The sequence below is a fragment of the Nycticebus coucang genome, chromosome 16 (genome assembly GCF_027406575.1).
Source record: "Nycticebus coucang isolate mNycCou1 chromosome 16, mNycCou1.pri, whole genome shotgun sequence".
In the NCBI taxonomy this organism is placed as follows: Eukaryota; Metazoa; Chordata; class Mammalia; order Primates; family Lorisidae; genus Nycticebus; species Nycticebus coucang.
The window spans coordinates 78,010,722-78,030,153 of record NC_069795.1 but is presented as its reverse complement, the minus strand read 5'-3'; the positions used below and the strand labels follow the sequence as shown (position 1 = coordinate 78,030,153).

At 37.8% G+C, this 19,432-nt stretch overlaps 1 protein-coding gene across 1 annotated transcript in view; it reads right to left on the bottom strand.

Moving 5' to 3' along the window:
* PPP1R2 (protein phosphatase 1 regulatory inhibitor subunit 2) overlaps positions 1-18,648 on the bottom strand; it is a 28,506-nt gene extending 9,858 nt beyond the window's left edge. The window contains exons 1-3 of the mRNA XM_053565214.1: positions 18,183-18,648; positions 3,307-3,414; positions 96-173 (exon numbers count right to left, since the gene is read on the bottom strand). Coding sequence (XP_053421189.1) covers positions 96-173; positions 3,307-3,414; positions 18,183-18,304 — 308 coding nt within the window. The 5' untranslated portion in view covers positions 18,305-18,648. The remainder of the gene's footprint in view (positions 1-95; positions 174-3,306; positions 3,415-18,182) is intronic.
* Positions 18,649-19,432: the final 784 nt, after the last annotated feature.

Here is a 19,432-nt window from a genome sequence, read left to right as displayed (position 1 = left end):
TTATACTTATATGAGTAATGCAATGTAAAATGGCTTTTACTCTGTACAGCTAAAAACAGCACAAGTGAAAATGCTTTCTAGTCATCAGTACTTACTTCTTAGCTAAGATATCTGGTGTCACAGGTTCAGTGGTCTCTGGATCACTATGCGCATCTTCATCATCACCTATCATACTAGGATGAGAAGCACATTGTAATTAATACATGAGATGTAATCTTTCAACAAGAAGAACCAGGTAGAAAAATATAATTCTATCAACCTTATTTTAAAACATCAATATATTTATAGCTCTGTCATCATCTTTGAGGTTTAACTTTAAATAGTTTCTATTCAATACAAATATTTAAAAGCATAGTACCAACCAAGAAAAGACTCCAACTGATTAAAAAATATATAACCATAACGATAATCTGTCTTCCATATCCATGAATTCTCCATGGACTAAAAATTGAAAATAAAAACTGCAGCTGTACTGAACATGGACAGACTTTTTTCGTGTCACTATTCCAAACAATAGAGTATAACAACTATTTACACAGCATTTACATTGTATTATTATAAGTAATATAGAGATGACTTAAAGTATTCATGGGGGATATGCATAGGTTATATGCAAATACAAAGTCTTTCTGTATCAGGGATTTTAGTGTCTGTGAATTTCCAAGGTTTTGGAACCAATTCCCCATGGACATTAAGGGACAACTATATGGAAAATTTGATCATCTGAAAAAAATAGTTTAGATTACGCTCTTTTTTCCAAGGGAAGTTGAAATAAACTCATCTACATTGTTGGATTTAATTGAGTAGGGTAAAATAAACAATTGTCAATTTATGGAATTGTCCTATAGGAAATTCTATTTATGTTATAAAATTTATAGATGAATTGTATGCTTGTATTTGCATATAAAAAGAATACCTTTTTGTATAATTATAGTATGAGATTAAGTAGTAAAATATGACCTATCTATAAAAAGCATCTTCTGGTGGGGTGTGGCGACTCACATCTGTAATCTTTGCATTTTGGGAAGCTGAGGGCAGGAGCTCAAGACCAGCCTGAGCAGTAGTGAGACACTGTCTCTATAAAAAAATATAAAAATTAGCTGGACTTGGTGGTGCAAGTCTATAGGCCCAGTTACTCAGGAGCCTGAGGTAGGAGGATTGCTTGAGCCCAGGAATTCAAGGTTATAGTGAGCTATGATGATGCCATTGCACTCTAGACTGGGCAACAGATACTGTCAAATAAAAAAAAAAAAAAAGCCATGAAAGGAATTGATAAAAGCTGAGCAATTATATCTGTACATACAGTCTCAATTTCTTAAGGACAAAATAACTTTCCAGTAAATATCTACCATTGATATTATATTTTAAATATAAACAGTCAAAAAATAGGGCCACAACTATTTTTTAAAATCATGCCAACTGCCACAAGCAAGTGAGGAATGGAAGTAAGTGAGGGATGGCCACTACATTCATTGAAAAGGAACAAATCCCTGACTTTAGACTGTGGTGCAGAAAAGGTTTTAAGAAATATTTTAGAAGCTGGGTACAGGGGCATATGGCCATAGCTCTAGCTACTCAGGAGGCTGAGGTGGGAGGATCGTTTTAGCTCAGGGGTTTGAGGGCTGTGGTACACCATCACTGTGCCTATGAATAGCCATGGTACTCTAGCATGGCCAACATATGGAGAATTGTCTCTTAAAAAAAAAAAGAGAGAGAGAGAAAGGCAAGAAAGAAAAGGAAGAACAGAAAGAAAGACATGTTTCAAAGTATGTACTTATAATTAGGAGAAAACAAGAATATAAGTTTCTTCATAAAGTCTTTTTTTTTTTTTAACTTTTATTATTTGTTTGTTGTTTGAGACAGAGTTTCACTGGGTAGAGTGCCATGGCTCAAATTCCTAGGCTCAAGCAATCTTTCTGCCTCAGCTTCCCAAGTAGCTGGGACTACAGGCACTTGCCAAAACACCTAGCTAGTTTTTCTGTTTTTAGTAAAGATGGGGTCTTGCTCTAGCTCAGGCTGGTCTGGAACTCCTAACAGCAGGCAATTGCGACCTGCCTCGGACCTCCCATAGTGCTAGGATTACAGGCGTGAGCCACCTTGCCCAGCCAATAAAGTCTATTTCTTAACTAAAAATTCATTAGTATTGGGTTATAGTATCTGTACCTCCTATTTGATTTATTTCTTTCTACCCTTGTCACAATCTTTAACATCTTCATATATATTCTTATTTTTACTGTTTTTGTTAGTATCATGTTATCTCAAATTATCTTCCGAAGTTTTCATCCATTGATTTAAAATACAGTACTTCTTAACCCTATTTTAATGGTACCTTCTGGATTGATGTCTTATTTCAATGACAAAATATTTTAGACCTGGAAATCTTTATTCAACACAAGCTATGGACTAATCTTAATTAGGTATTTCTACTTAGTTAGAATCTCCAACTTCTTATAATGCTTACTGGTGCACTGTTCTTGTCTTTATACTGGTTTTTGCTATACAATGTCATTTCACAATTCATTTAAAAAAATTCTGAGATGTGTTGGGCAGCGCCTGTGACTCAGTGAGCAGAGTGCAGGCTCCATATACTGAGGGTGGTGGGTTTAAACCTGGCCCCGGCCAAACCGCACCAAAAAATAGCCAGGTATTGTGGTGGGCGCCTGTAGTCCCAGCTACTTGGGAGACTAAGGCAAGAGAATCGCCTAAGCCCAAGAGCTGGAGGTTGCTGTGAGCTGTGATGCTACTGCACTCTACCAAGGGCAACAAAGTGAAACTCCATCTCTAAAAAAAATAAAAAAAAAAAATTCTGAGATGTGAAACTGCCAAAAAAAAAATGACAATGTAATTATCTGAAATACAATATTACATAAGTTCAAAAATAAGAACATGAATTAATACTAATGATGAGTTAAAAAAGTTATCATCCATGCAGTTATCATTTTTTGCAAAGAGAGGGAGTAAGCCCCTAATTTCTACTTGGGAAACAAATGAGCCCAATTCCTATCTTCCTTTTAACGAAGGCAAAACTCACAAATCTCTGTGCATTATTAGTAGCTAGTGACCACTGAAGTACAATAAATAAATGTTTACTAATACAATTATAATGTATGAAATGGATTCTATAATTTTAAGTTACATATTATTTATACTATTACTAAAAAAAAAAAATGCAGTTAGGTTACTGACTACTGCTCCAGTAACAAATATAAAATAAAACACAAACTCAAAATAGCTCTCATCCAGAAGCTCGTATCAAATGCAAAATGGAAACAAGTCACAACAGGAATGATGTCCATGTAACATTACCTGTGGTAGGGAGTGCTTGGTTCATCTATTTTCATTAACCCATAGTCTTTGTCTGCTGGATGATATGTTGCCAGGATGTTCATTTCATCCCACTTCTGGGATTTTTTACTAAAATTAAAAAGAAAAAATGTTTTTCCCAATGCAGTAAAAGATAAACCTGCACATTTAAAATTCACACTCAAATCTCGTATTTCAACTTCTATTTATTAACTTTTTTTTTTTTTGCAGTTTTTGGCTGGGGCTGGGTTTGAACCCACCACCTCCAGTATATGGGGCTGGCACCCTACTCCTTTGAGCCACAGGCACCGCCCTATTAACCTCTATTTTCATATATACTTCCTTGGAACAGAAATTGACTCAGAGTAAAAGCCATTAAGTAATTACAATAAAATGTTGGTAAATATTTTATATAACATTTAGTACCCACATGTTAAACACATAGTATTCAGAATCTACCGCAGGCCTTCAAAATACTATTACATTCTTTGGCATGCTTAGTCTTCATACAGTCTATAGAATAACTATAATCAAAATCTACACATTCCCTGATGTCTGCAGAATTAAGAATTTCTGATCATAATACTGGCAACTGATTAAAAAACAAAACAAAACAAAACAAAAACAGGCGGCACCTGTGGCTCAAAGGAGTAGGGCGCCAGCCCCATATACCAGAGGTGGCGGGTTCAAACCCAGCCCCAGCCAAAAAACAAAACAAAGAAAACACGCAAAATACAGGATAAGTGTATAGGAAGGATAAAAATAAATAACAGAAATATTTCCTTGGCACAATTTCTTCAGAGATATCCATAACATGCAGAACATAAATATTCAGAAGATAAAACTACAGAGAAAGTTTCGTTAAACTCAGATAACACTAAATAATTGGACTGCAAGTAAAATAAAAACTGATTTTTGGATCTAGAAAAACCAAGAAATGGTATACTCAGATTTACTCGAAAATAGAAACGCTTCATAAGTAATTTAGGAATATCAATTAAAATCCATTCAACAAAGTATACACACAACTACTTAAGTGTTAAATAATTAAACATCTGATTACCAATTATCTATTCATTAAAAAGGACTTCAAAGAGCTCTCTACAAGCCAACATTATTTTGTTACATGTGCAGTTTGTGACTTTGTTATGTACTTGAAAATCAAATTGCTTTGAAAAGAATCAATATAAATGTTCCACTGATTCAAATCAACCTTTTTGCATTTGGTTTGGTCAGGTTTTACTGTAGGTATCTTCAATTTCCCAGATCCTAATATGCCCTTAAAAAATGACGTACTTCCATGTTACTATCATGTTCCTTTCTCCATGCTTTCAAAATGGTTTGGTGAGTATAAAAATTATACATGCTCATTCCTGGAAGCTACGTTTGATTTTATGTTCTCTTGCTTTCTTCCTTAAAGTACCCAGTGTCCCCACTTCAGAACAGGCCATTTTTCCCCTTCTTCTTTCATTGTGGTAAAATATACATAACATAAAGTATACCATTTAAAATTTTTTTTTTGCTAACCTTTTCCAAATTCTTTTGGTATAGTGCTGCTGAAGCAAGCACTTAAACCATTTTTAAGTGTACAATTCGGGGGCAGCACCTGTGGCTCAAAGAGGTAGGGCATCGGCCCCTTATGCAAGAGGTGGCGGGTTCAAACCCAGCCCCGGCCAAAAACTGAAAAAAAAAAAAAAAAAGAGGGATACAATTCAGTGGCATTAAACACATTCCCACTGCTGTGCAACCATCACCATCATCCATCTCCAGAACTTTTTCATCTTTCCCAACTGAAACTCTGTTATCTATTAAACTCTAACTCCCCTTCTTCCCTCTACCCACCAAATCCAAGCAACCACCCAACGTCCGGAGATTCTACTTCCTGTTTCTATGAATTAGACTACTCTATGTACCTAACATAAGTGAAATCATACGGTATTTCTCTTTCTGTAATTTGGCTTATTTCACTTAGCATAATGTCTTCAAGGTTCACCCATGCTGACCCTTGTTGAACCACATGTTGTAGCATGTGTTTGCATTTCCTTTTATAAAGAATAATACTCCACTGCAAACTGAACACTCCAGACTACATATTCTTTATAAATCTTACCTACCCTTCATTTTCTCAAGAGGCAAGGTAGGCCCAGACAGACATCCACAGGTGACTGACACTACAACTCCTATCCCCTCTAAAAAAAACAATGTCAGAAGTTGCCTAAAGTCTTTTCACCATGAAATACTCAAAATCTTAAAAGCTTATAAGAAGTTACAAAATAAGATATAGAAGTCATTATTTTTAAGCAGAGAAACAACACTTCTTGTTTAAAGAAATGCTTTGTTGTTCCTTCAGAATGGAACTCATATGGATGTCCACTCAATTCATCTGAATTTTCAACTAATCAAATTAAAATGTGATTAGCATTTGAAAAAAGTCATTTGATTTGACTGACTAAACAAACTTTGCTTTGAACAATATTGATTTCCAGTGTAAGGACCATTGAAAAAAAGGGATTCATGAAGATGTTGATACAACTACACCAACAGGCCAGCAGGCACAAAAACCTTCCATTTAGAGAAATACCTATTTTGTGTTGAAAATGAAGCTTTTATGTGAGTGCAGGTCTGCTACAAGAAAGGCAGAGCTATAGATTCCAATGATTTGAGGAAAAAGTGATTATCTGGTAACTTAAAGCAAAGGAAGATTAAGGAACTAAAGCTGAAAAATTTATGCCAGCACAGAATGCTTTGATAATTTTGAAATAGGTTTGGCTTAAAAAAACGTAGCTTCTGCTGACTCAGAGGCAGCAGACAGGTTCCCAGATGCCATTAAGAAAATCACTTGAGGCCAGGAGTAGGAGCTCATGCCTGTATTCCTAGCACTCTGGGAGGCCAAGGCACGTGGATTACCTGAGCTCACAGATTTGAGACCAGCCTGAGCAAGAACCAGATCCTGTCTCTAAAAATAGCTGAGCACTGTGGCAGGCGCCTGTAGTCACAGCTGCTCTGGAGGCTAAGGCGAGACCATCACTTGAGACGAGTTTGAGGTTGCTGTGAGCTTTGATGACACCGCACTCTACCAAGGGTGACAAAATGAGACTCTCTCTAAAAAAAAGAAAATCATTGAGATGAATACCTATCTCAACAGGTTTTTAATGCACACAAAAGTGCTCCATTCTGGGAGAGAAATGTCATTAATAAATAAAGCATATTTATTAAGGAGTAAGGAAGAGAAGTGAGCACCAGTATTTAAGGTAGGAAGGGACAGGTTAGTTAATTCTACAGTTTTCTGCAACTGTAGTAGGCTTTATGATCAGGACTGTCTATAAAGCTGCTAGCTCCTGAGCCTTGAAGTGAAAAGAGAACAGGTGCCAGTATTCTGATTGTATAACAAGAAGGCCTGGACAAGAACTCTTTCTCTGGATTGGTTCCAACAATGCTTTGTCTCTGAAGTCAGGAATTAGTACCTTGCCAGTAAATGGTTCCCTTTTAAAGTTCTTTGATATCAAGTATCTGGCCGCCAAGAACCCCGTGAGTTCATCACTAAAGGCATCAAAGTAGTCTACCTGCCTCCAAACACAACCCCTCTAATTTCGCCTCTAAGTCAGACAGTCATAACGCTCTTTATGGCTCATTATATATATTATTCTATGGAAAGAATTGTTAGTGCTATGGAAGAGAATCCCAGCAGAGAGAACATCATGAGAGTCTGGAAGGATTACACCACTGAAGATGACATTGTTGTAGAAAAAGCTATGAAAGAGAACAATCCCCAAACAACAAATTACTGCTGGAGAAAACTGTCCACATGTCATGCATGACTTCACAGATTTATGACAGAGCCAATCAAGGAAATCATAAAATGGACTGTGGCAAAAAAAAAAAAAAAAGAAAGTGAGGGGGGGCTGGAGAGGTGAAGAGCTTCATGATATGGATCTTGGAGAAATTCAAGAGCTAACAGCCATCATGCCAGAGGAATTAACATATAACTTGTTGGAGATTCCCAGCCAGTGCCAGACAATGGGGAAGAAGATGCAGAAGCAGCAGCACCAAAAATCAAATTGACATTAAACAATCTGGCAGGTTTCTGTATTCAAGACTGCTTTTGCTTTCTCTGACAACATAGCCCCTTCTATGGTATAGGCACTAAAACAAAAGCAAATGATGGAAGATGGACTGGTACCATATAGAAAAACTTTTAGAGAAAATGAAAACACAAAAGTCATGCAGAAATAATGATGCATTTCCATGAAGTTACACCCTGTATGTTTGCTTCTCCAGCCATCTCTTCTATCATCCCTGAGCCAGCAAGACTAACCCCTCCTCAGCTTACTCAATGTGAAGACAAGGATGAAGACCTTTAGGATGATCCACTTCCATTTAATGAATAGTAAACACTTTCTCTGCTTTATGATTTATTTTCTCTAGCTTACTTTATGTAAGAATACAGTTTATAATACATATACCATACAAAATATGTGTTAATGAACTATTTATGTTGTAAGTGAAGTTTCCAATCAACAGTAGGCTATTAGTAAAGTCCTGGGGAGCCAAAAGTTGTAGTGGATTTTTGACTTCTGGGTATGGGAGTGGGGTGTCAGTGCCCCCAACCTCTGTGTTATTCAAGGGCCAACTATACACTACCAATGGACTGGCAAGCTGTGGTATATGTATATCATGGAATACTATTCAGCCATTAAAAAAAATGGAGATTTTGCAGCATTTCTATTAACCTGGATGGAGATGGAACACATTATTCTTGGTGAAGCATCACAGGAATGGAGAAGCATGAATCCTATGTATTGAACTTTGATATGATGACAATTAATGACACAGTGGGGCATGGGGGAAGTGGAGAACAGACAGAGAGAGAAGGAGGGAGGGGGTGAGGGAAAGTAAAAGGAAAAAAAAAAACAAAAAGAAAAGAAAATAGTGAATAATTCTCACATAAATTGGATTTAATTTTGACCAAAGTCTATTACTTAAACATTAATTTTTAATTCACCTTGTTAATATGTTGTTTAGGATACTGCATCCTCATTTATAAGTGAAATATGTTTGTAATTTCTCTTTATAATAATGTATTTTTTCTAATTTTAATATCAGGTGTATCCAGATGAAGTAGATTGATTTTGAAGTATTTCTTCTTTTTCTATTGTCTATAAAATTGGCATGATCTATTTTTTGAAATTATCTTTTTTTTTTTTTTTGCAGTTTTTGGCTGGGGCTGGGTTTGAACCTGCCACCTCCAGCATATGTGGCCAGCACCCTACTCCTTTGAGCCATAGGCACCACCGAAATTATCTTTTATTTTTATTTATAAATATTAGTTGTCTATTTTCTGAGACTTTTGGAAAAAAAATAAGTTAACTGATTACTCCATACCGAACCTCAGAGTCAAAGCATTCTATGATGGACATACTCTAATCTGACAATGTGAATGTTACTTTTTTTGCATTATTATTATTGCTTAATATTTCATTGCAGCAATCTGATTTCTTTTCTAAATGTATTTATCTTTGTTCTTTACGAGGTTTTTGTTTCTAGTCCTTATCTTAAACATTGTTATTGTTATTAAATTTTAAGCCTTTCTAATTTTGTGAAGGCAGAAAGTGGAAACCAAATAAACACATGTGTATGTATAGAGAAAATAAAAAAAAAAACGTGCAGGACTCAGAGGAAATAGAGCCCATAACACAAATTAAGGGGTGCTGGCACACGACCTTTAAACATTACAGTGTGTAAGTTAGTGATTGCAATAAATGTAACACCAAGAACAGTAATAAAACTAACTCTAAGTGTGCTGTGTACTGAAAAAAAAAAAAATAAGAAATTATAAAATGGAATTTAATAACAATCCTTCTTATGATTTAGGGCTGTTGAATCAACTGAAATGTCTGTGAAACCAAATTATAAAAGCGCTACACAAATATAAAGAGTTTTTATGATTTTATTTATTTTTTTACTTTTATTTTTAAATTGTTTTATTTACTTTTAATTAAAAAAAACTTTACTAGTCAAATGCAGTAGTGAGAAGGGAGAAAGAGTAGAACAAGACATTCAATCTGTGACTATGAACAATCAATTGAGATAACTCACTACCTTTGGACTAGCCTTTTATGATTTTAAAATCAAAAGGTTTGGGTGAAGAATATGAAACAAGATCTCACTTAGCACTGTAGGGATTCAGTTCAGACATGGCATTCTGAAAAGTTTAAATTGCTTTTGTACTGAATGCCTTCCACCTTTGCCCTGTAAGACTCAACATTTAAATGATTTTGAAATATTTAAGATATGCCACAGACTATTTCTAAAAAGCATTTCCGTTTGTCTAAAACTATAGTTTCAGAAATTTTATTTTGTCTCAGTTCTATTACTTAAAAATTTCTATAAACTTAGAAAGTAAATTACTAGGTCTTCTTATGGCCATATTCTTTTTTTTCCAGCTTTAAAAATTTTATTTTAAAATTAAATCATAGCTGTGTACATTAATGCAATCATGGGGTACAATGTGCTGGTTTTATATACAATTTGAAATATTTTCATCAAATAGGTTAACATAGCCTTCACGACATTTTCTTAATTATTGTGCTAAGACATTTGTATTCTACATTTAGTAAATTTCACATGTACCCTTGTAAGATGCACCATAGGTGTGATCATGGCCATATTCAATGTAAGGAAATGCACAGTGAAAAGAGAAATACTTCTAAAGATGTATAGCAGAAATGATAAAGAAGCTTCTCATTAGTAGGTAATGAAAAAAACAGATTTGAGTTTTAAGAGTAGATTAATTTTGTGAACACAATCCAATTAATAATCAAAGGAAGATCCATTATACTCATCTAAATAAATGTCCCCCCAATAAACATTTCCAATTAAAAATATTGTAAAAGAAAACTAACACATCTCCATTTACATAAAGTTCATAAGCAGGCAAAACTAAAGTGTATAGGGATGCATGCTGCAGGGATTACCACAAATCAGGATAGTAGTTTCTATTAGGGGGAAGGAGGACACTGATTGGCAAGGGTAAGCCACATTTCTGAGGTGACAGAAATACTCCCTGACAAAGATGATGGCTATGTGGTTATTTGCTTTGTAATATTTTCTTACACTATACATTTAATATTTTTACATATGTGTATTGCAATAAAATATTTTAAAAATAAACACATTAATGACTGGTTGCATATTTGTAAATCTTTTTTGCAAGATAATAATAAAGGAAAAAGAACTACAGAACACAAATCGAAATTATATTTTCTTAAAATTAAGAATAAAATATGATAACTCTGCTAGTACAAGTGTGAATCAAAATGTACTATAAGAGAAAAAGAAATCTTACAGAATCACTCAGATTCAAGAAAGAAAACAGTATCTTGCAATAATAAGCATTTTAATAAGGGTATAAAACAATGGATACCAAAAAGTTACTAGGAATTTTTAGGTAGAAAGTACTAGCAGAATCCTAGTGCTTCAGGGCCCAGTGTGGTGGCTCACACCTGTAATCCCAGCACTCTGGGAGACCAAGGTAGGTCAATTGCTTGACCTCAGGAGTCTGAGACCAGCCAGAGTGAGATACCCCCCACCCCCATCCCCAAAAATACCCGGGTGTAGTCCCAGCTACTTGGGAGGCTGAGGCAAGAGGAGTGCTTGAACTGAACCCAAGAGTTTGAGGTTGCTGTGAGCTATGAAATTGACCCTGGCACTCTAAAAAAATCCTAGTGCTTTCGGAAACCAAGGTAGGAGGATCACTTGAGTTCAGGAATTTGGAAACAGCCTGGGCTTTTAAAAAATTAGCCAGGCATGGTAGTGTATACTTGTAATCCTAGTTACCCAGGAGCCTGAGGTGGAAGATCATCGCAGCTCAGAAATACAAGTCTGCAGTGAGCTATGACCATGCCACTGCTCTCCAGCCTAGGCATCAGAGCAAGAACCTCTTAAAAATATACATATATTAAATTTATTAAGAACTTTAATAGTTCACTCCATGTTGCCACATGGCCTTTGTTTTTTAAAGAGGACAATTTGTAATGGCCCAAATAATTACCAAAACATGTTAAGATAGGGTATTTGTGTGTGTTTTCCACCTCAGCAGATATAAAATAGTATTTAAAAGCTGTTTTGTGTGGGTTTTTTGTTCATTACTTAATAAAAAATATGAAAAATGCTTATTATACTTTTCTTGTCTGAATGACATTTATATCCTTTGTCTATCTATTGCAAACCTTCCCATAAATGAGTTCTTTAGATTTATATACAAAAACCACAGTACACAGAACCCCAGTTTTTCCCAGTCCTTTTAGGGTTTAGTTTACTTCCCACTGTAAATAGAAGCCTCAAAATTTGCTCAACGTAACACTAAGAGAAAAAGAAATCTTACAGAATCACTCAGATTCATGAAGGATAACAATATCTTGCAATAATAAACATTTAAATAAGGGTATAAAACAACGGGTACCAAAAAGTTGCTAGGAATTTTTAGGTAGAAAGTAAAGCAGAAGTTACCAGAAGACAATGGATGTGAAAATTGGCATTTCTTAAGTTTTGGTAGAATGAACATTAGTTGTGGAATAGCACAGAAGGACTGAATCTGAGTTTAATCCCAGTACCAACAAGAACTGTTTGACCTTCCCGGGGTGAGTATCTCTACAGACACACGTAGGGGCACTGTTCAATTGAAATTTCATAGTAGTCTTAGACAATATGTAGGCAAATTTGATTTGAATAAAATTGCATTTAGATTAACAATTTCCACTGGTAACAATTTAAGATACAGGCACACTGTAACTTTGTCTTTTTCTGCCTATAAAGGGAAGCGGAATATTATGGTCAAAGGCTCACTGAGGAAAATAGTTCACTTCCAAAAGTTACTTTTTGCTTGCTTGTAATTGCTTTCATTGTTAAATGTTACTTTGTTGAGTAATGTCAGGTTTCAAAGTCTTATATTTTGTTAATCTATGTAAATTGAATCTTCATTTAAAGAACCACTTATTGAAATGTGCAATTTAAACACCTTGAGGCAAAATTCTGCTTCCCACTTCAAGCACAGCCAAATTATCAAATGAGCCAGTTACAAGTAACAAGTAGGAGTAGGTCTTTAAGATGGCACTGTATGAGCTAACAAAGTGAAAGTGAGAAGTGGTGTCTTTTTAAGGACCAGATTTAGGCTTTAAGAAAACTAGTCACCGAAGAGGAAGGGGGAAAACTGAAACCAGCAGGTGCCTTCACCATCACAGCAGATCTGCCATGTAAACAGATGTCTCACTTCCTCACCCTGGATAGCGTGCCATGGTGTCATCATAGTTCACAGTGACCTCAAACTCTTGGGCTCAAGAGATGCTCTTGCCTCAGCCTCCCTAGAAGCTAAGACGACAGGCAGGCAACACCATATCTCTATTAAAAATAGAAAAAGTAGCCAGGCACAAATATAATGAATAAAACTCATAGAAAAATCACAGCTAATAAAGTTTGCTAATAAGTGGCAGACAGGATCTGAACCCAGGCAGTCTGGCTCCAGATTTACCACTAAGCTATAATACTTCCCACAGGTAGGCTTTAATGACATTTAATATATTGTCAATAATTCCAAATGCACATTTTTAGATCTCTGAAAGAGAGGAATTTCCATTGAGCATATGTGGTGCATATTGGTCTATAAAAATTAGGTCAACGTTAGGTGGTAGTCAATGTAGGGAGGTGGCCAACTACGGAGGTTCTACTGTATATTAAAATGGATGGCATCTTATAATCATAATTGGCAGTGTTTTTTTTTTCCTGGTGGTACATCTTAGAATCAACAGTGTCTTGTTTTCAATGAAATACACTTATGTACTCTTGTCTGTTACATTAGACCTTCATAAGTTGTGTACTACATTGAAAGGGTCCTGAAAGAAGAATGAGAATTCCACAATCACAGGAGATGATACTGGTGTTGAAACTAGTTTAATAGCGTATTGCAAGGTACTGAGATTTGTCTATACCTAATTACAATGTGGATTTATGAATTCCATACAGTTTTAATTTAACTAACTCTCAAATAGTGATACCTGAAGAAACCACTAATACAAAGTACAAGAATACGAAAATAACAGAACTGAGTCATTTAAAAACCAAACTTCCCCATAATGATGGTTGATTAGTTCTCACAAGAACTGGATTTAAAAAATAGACTATAGCTATACAGAACCTTACTTTAGAAGTATACCGCGTCTTGAGAATTACCTAAGGATAGTAGTATATACATAAATGAAGTGTGTCTGAATTTTTTACCTTAAAAAAATTCCTTGGTACTATCCCACTATGTTTTACATGAAAAAGCACCGACAGAAGATAGGGCTCATCCTCACTATCAGCAAGTTCACCTACTTGCTAAAATTGGTAATCCTCAAACCAAAATTTGAGGCACATTACCTATCACTCACAGACATCTGCAGTGCAGGGGAAAACCTGCACTTATTCCCAGTTGAGGCATCATGTTTCTGGCTCAGGTCAAACAGGTGGTTCTGCCTTCTTGTTTCAGCTCACATATCATAAAAAGGTGTCCTTTTCAATGTCTATTTTGAATTTTTGTTGATGAATTCACATGTAAAGCTCCCTGAAGTGTGAAGTGCTATCTAGTGTCCCCAAGTGCAAGAAGACTGTGATGTGTCTTATGGAGAAAATACTTATTAGATAAACTTCCTTCATGTAGGAGTCATAGTGCTATTGGCCACAAGATTCAGTGTTAACAAACCAACAATATACAGAATGGCCATAAAGTTCATGGGCAATTTAAATAGTTACAACTATTTATACTGCTTAGGAACTTTATGGCTACCCTGTATATTAAGTAAGGTGTCTTTTGATAGAAACACACAGAAAACAAGGTTATATATTTATCGGGTGATGAAAATTTTGCAATTAGAGGCTTGTAGGAATCTAACCCCACACTTCCCTTAGGAATGAAGGGTTCAGTACTCATTAATTCATTGTCTGTTGGGACTTTATAGGACATTTTAACTGAAATGACAATCAACTTAGATCCTTTGTCATTTTCACATTAACATGAAATTCTTCTGCTTTATACTGTGTTCCGACATTTCAAGTTAGACCACTGCACTACCTATGTAAGGTTCTGAATTCTAAGCGTAATATAATTTCAAGAGCTATTTATTTTCAGGTTTTTTTTTTTGTTATACAAAAGAGGGAATACTAGTTGCAATTAAATCAAAATGACACATTACAAAAAGCTTATTTCAAATGTGTTCAGCTAGTTGTCCCTTATCTCTCTGGAGAATTGGTTCCAGGATCCCCCTTGGATACAAAAATATGCAGTGCTCAAGTCTCTTACATAAAATGGTATAGTATTTACATATAACCTACGCATCTTTCTGTATTCTTTAACTCCTCTCTAGATTATTCATAATACCTAATACAATGTAAATGTTATGGAAATAGCTGTTATACTATATTTTTAAAAAATATTACATTTAAGGGCTGCCCATGTCCAGAAAACAGCCAGCCAAACATCATGAAACACAGAGATGCATACGCCTGGATACTTTCTGGATAGTCCTGTGTATCTGTCCATTCTGTTTCTTTCGACAACCTTTGACTAATGCACACGGTGTTTAATACCACTAAGAAAAAAAGTTTAAAATTAATAACAAGGAAAATTAAGTTTTATTATTATTTTCAATTCTCTTGTTGGAATGAAATAAATTTGGTATCAATGAACCAAAAAAATTACCATATTTATAAAAAGTGCTATATTATTATTTTTATTAAGTGTTTTTGAGCTATGGTTGGATGAATCTTTGGATGAAAAATCCATGGCTATGGTGGGCCAACCAGTTTTACTGTTTCTGTTCAAATCTTCTTTATAATTAACTTCACTATTATTTGTATGAGCTGTGACACAAGTAATAATGTATATTTTTTTTGAGACAGTCTCAAGCTGTCACACTGGGTAGAGTGCAGTGGCATCACAACTCACAGCAACCTAAAATTCTTGGGCTTAAGCGATTCTCTTGCCTCAGCCTCCCAAATAGCTGGGACTACAGGCGCCCATCATAATGCCCAACTATTTTTTGTTGTTGTTGTTGCAATTGTCATTGGTGTTTTAGCTGGCCCAGGCTGGGTTCAAACTGCCAGCCTCAGCATATATGGCCAGCGCCCTACCCTCTGAGCTACTGGTGCCACCTCTATGTGTTTTTTTTTTTCTGGTTTGAATGTTTGTCCCCTGTGAAACTCATGTTGAAACTTGATCCCCAATGTGGCAGTGCTGAAAGGTGGAGCATTTAAAAGGTGATTGGGTCACGAGGGCTTTGCTCTCATGAATAGATTATCCATCTATGGATTAATGAGTCATAAGAGTGGAACTGGTGGCTTTATAAGAGAGGGAGAAACCTGACCTATTATGCTCATCCCTCTTACTGTGTGATGCCCTTTGCTGCCTTGGGACTCTATAAAAGTCCCTGCCAAAAAAGAGACACTCACCAGACATACTTCCTTGACCTTGGTTTTCCCAGCCTCTAGAACTGTAAGAAGTAAATTTTGTTGTTTCTTATAAATCACCCAGTTTCAGGTATTCTGTTATAAGCAATAGAAAACAGATGAAAACAATACAGTATTCCTAACAGCATTAGTGTCTTTGCTTTACATTCGTATTAACAATGATCAAGAGAAAGCCCATCCCTTTTATGACTTGAAACTAAACATCATGAGCCTCAATGAAGTAGTGCTTGATAGCTTCCTCTGAAGATATAGCCCTCTAACTAGCCAACTCAGTTACCTACCTTGCATAAGTCCTTTTTAAGTGAATCTGCCTTGCCAGCATGTCCTCCAGTAGAAGCAGCCCTATAGTTGAGGTAGTGTGGCTGTTGTTGCAGAAAAGACCTGAATGTAAACCCAGCCAATTACAGAGAGATAGAAGCCAACCCATAGAATGGGGCCATTATAGCAGATCAAAGTTGAGAATAAATAGAAATCAAGCACAGAAAGACAGGGAAAAAGTTTAAGCTACCTGGTATCTGGACAAAAAACAGCTCACTCTGGAGAATAGCTTAACAATGCCAGTGTGGCATTATTCCTGCTGCTGAAAAACCTGCAGTTACACTACGGCCTTCTATAGTTAATTTATTTACCTTTTATTATCTTGGTCTTCCTGCTACAGAATATGTTCTGGTGAGATTCTCTTTTCTAATTCCATGACCCACAACCATGAAACCTCTCGAACCCCCCAGCTCCTTACAGCTGCTTATCCCAAATAGAGGTTGGAAAATTACACGTGAGGGAATGTAAGATCTAAGAGCACCAGCATGGAAGAGTTGCTAGACAAAACTAAGGTCCTTTCCAACCCCAAGGCCATGATTCTAAGTTGTGATCCTACTTACCTTTTCTTCAAGGTAACAAGAGTCTCTATAAATTTATCACTACTAAGCAGTAACTCCTTTCACAATCCTAAATTAGACTTTTTATACAGGAATGCCCTAGTTCCACTATTCTAAGATTTCACGAACATGACTACAGATTTCAATAACTTTTCTGAAGCCTTATTTCCAGAATGTCGAGTCCTTACATCAGCGGTCCTCAACCTGTGGGTTGTGACCTACAGGAACTGTTTTAAAGGGCTGCGACATTAGGAAGGTTGAGAATCACTACCTTACATTTTTATTATAACACTCAAGACCGCTTACACTTGTAACCCAGCAGTATATTTTATATTACAGATACTGCACTGCTATTTTCACTGAGTACTGCATCTTGGATATCTTATTCTGTGCTAAGTGCCTATCTCATTCTTTTTTAAAGACTGGTATATTATTCCATTTATACAAATGTACCATAATTAATATTTCATCAGTTCTTACTAATGGACTTTGGGTTGCTTCCAACTATTACTATTACACACAACGCTTCAGGTCAACATCTTTGTAACATGTGTACTTGAAGAGTATGCAAGAGCAACTAAAATATCACTGGGGCATTAAGCTGATCCTCTCTGAACTGTTTTGAGCTTAAACAGGTCTTTTTTTTTTTTTTTTTTTTTTGTAGAGACAGAGTCTCACTTTATGGCCCTCTGTAGAATGCCATGGCATCACACAACCTCCAACTCCTGGGCTTAAGCGATTCTCTTGCCTCAGCCTCCCGAGTAGCTGGGACTACAGGTGCCCGCCACAACGCCCGGCTATTTTTTTGTTGCAGTTCAGCTGGGGCCGGGTTTGAACCCACCACCCTCAGTATATGGGGCCGGCGCCTTACGGACTGAGCCACAGGCGCCGCCCGCTTAGACAGGTCTTTAAACACAAAAACTAGGAAACATGCAAAACTTGAGGTGCACATGCAAAAATCATTAGAAATAGATAGCTTTCCATCAAATAGAGATGAAGGACTTAGAAAATTTTCGTTTTCTTAGTACAGAAAGAGCGACAAACCAGGAATTACGAGTGTGGCACAATGCTAATGGGAGCTTATTATCTTGAGCCTAAATGTTAAAAGGTTTCCAAGGCAAGAAAATAACACTTTAAATATCGAAGAATTTTAGATAACCTCAAGAGGAGGTTAAGATAATAAAAGCATAACAGAGCTGTGAAGCTTCAATTTGATTCTTCAACGTTCCCAATTACAGGAAGTTCAAAGATCACGTTTGTTTAAACGTTATAGATGCACATATACTTTAAAAAAAAGGAAACACGGTAAACGTCACTGGTCCTGCCTTCTTTAACATCACTCCACCCCGCGGCTAGTCGGAGCAGGAGGAGGAGACCCGAGCGGCGCCGGAGCCGCATCCTCGCAGCCGAGCCGGCCCGCGGTCGGGGTCGGGTCGGCAACAGCGGCAGCGCGAGGCCGCTGGCCGGGAAGGAGGGGCTGCCCAGGCTGTCCCTCCCAGCTCTCACCTCAGCTCCTCGTCTACACTCCCGCGGGGCTGTTCGGCCGACGCCACCGCAGAGGAAGTCGTAGAGGTCTTGTTCTTCAGGATCCCCTTGATGGGCCGGTGCGAGGCCGTCGAGGCCGCCATTGCCGGGCGCTCGGGCTGTCGGCTCAGGGTCGCTGCTTGGCGTGGGGTCCGCGAAGAGAAGCGTCGGGCGGTCGTAGACACCCGCCAGGCAGCCGCGGAGCCCGCCTGGGGCTAAAGCGACCGCACTTGCTGTCTCGGAAACGGCTACCGGCGTCGTTGTCACGACACAACGACCCCGACGCCAGAGGCAACGCCGCGCGGCTGGCGGCCCTTCGCGCGCCCTTGCTGCAAGCACTTTCTCCGTGACTCGCGGAGAAACACCGGCCTAGCGCCACAGCGCGGGAGAGACGCCGACGCCAAAGCCAACCCGGCCCGCCCTCTCGCGATATCTAGTGTGGGGGCTGGGCGGGGCGGGGCTGGGCGGGGGGAGAACAAAGCTAACCTCCTCGCCCCGCCCCCTCCGGCTCGGTCGCTGTGCTCGCCCCTCCCAGGCGCGGGAGAGGAAGTCTAGGAGCTTTTCGGAGACCCTTGAGATGCGTTGCGGGTTTGCTTCTGTGCAGGCTTATACCTCTCTCAGGCACCTTCACTCCCTCCACTTTGTGAAGCCGTATTGCTATTTCTATTTTATAGATAAGCAAACTGAGGCTCCGAGGTGACGCCCCTCCCCGAAGATGTTAGCTGATTTTCAGAGAAACAACGTCTCCTCTTTTCATTTAACCAGCCTAAGAAAACTTAACTCCTTATGATAAAATCATGGAATGTCAGCATTGGAGTGATTATGAAATCACAGAATATTGACTTCTATGAAATCATAGAATGTCTGTCTGTGTTGGGATAGTGTAACTTCTTTTTGCCCCTGGAAAAGCTGATAGAGGAAGTGACCATCACAGCCACAAAGCCCATCCACAGCATGTGAAGACCAACAGGGAGAAAGTCACGTGAGATGGAAGATGGGGCGATGCATCTGCAAGACAACGAACACCCCCCCTCCTCCAACACCTGGGCTCCCAGAGGCAGGAGAGATCCCCGGGAGGGAACACACCAGCTGTGCTGTGCTCAGGGACTTCAAGCCTCCAGAACCCAGACAGTACATTTCTGATGTTTAGAACCACCTGTGATACTTTATGGCCCTATACACTTTCTCTCCTCCTCCTCCCGTGTCCTGTCTACAACTCACTCCTCACCTGG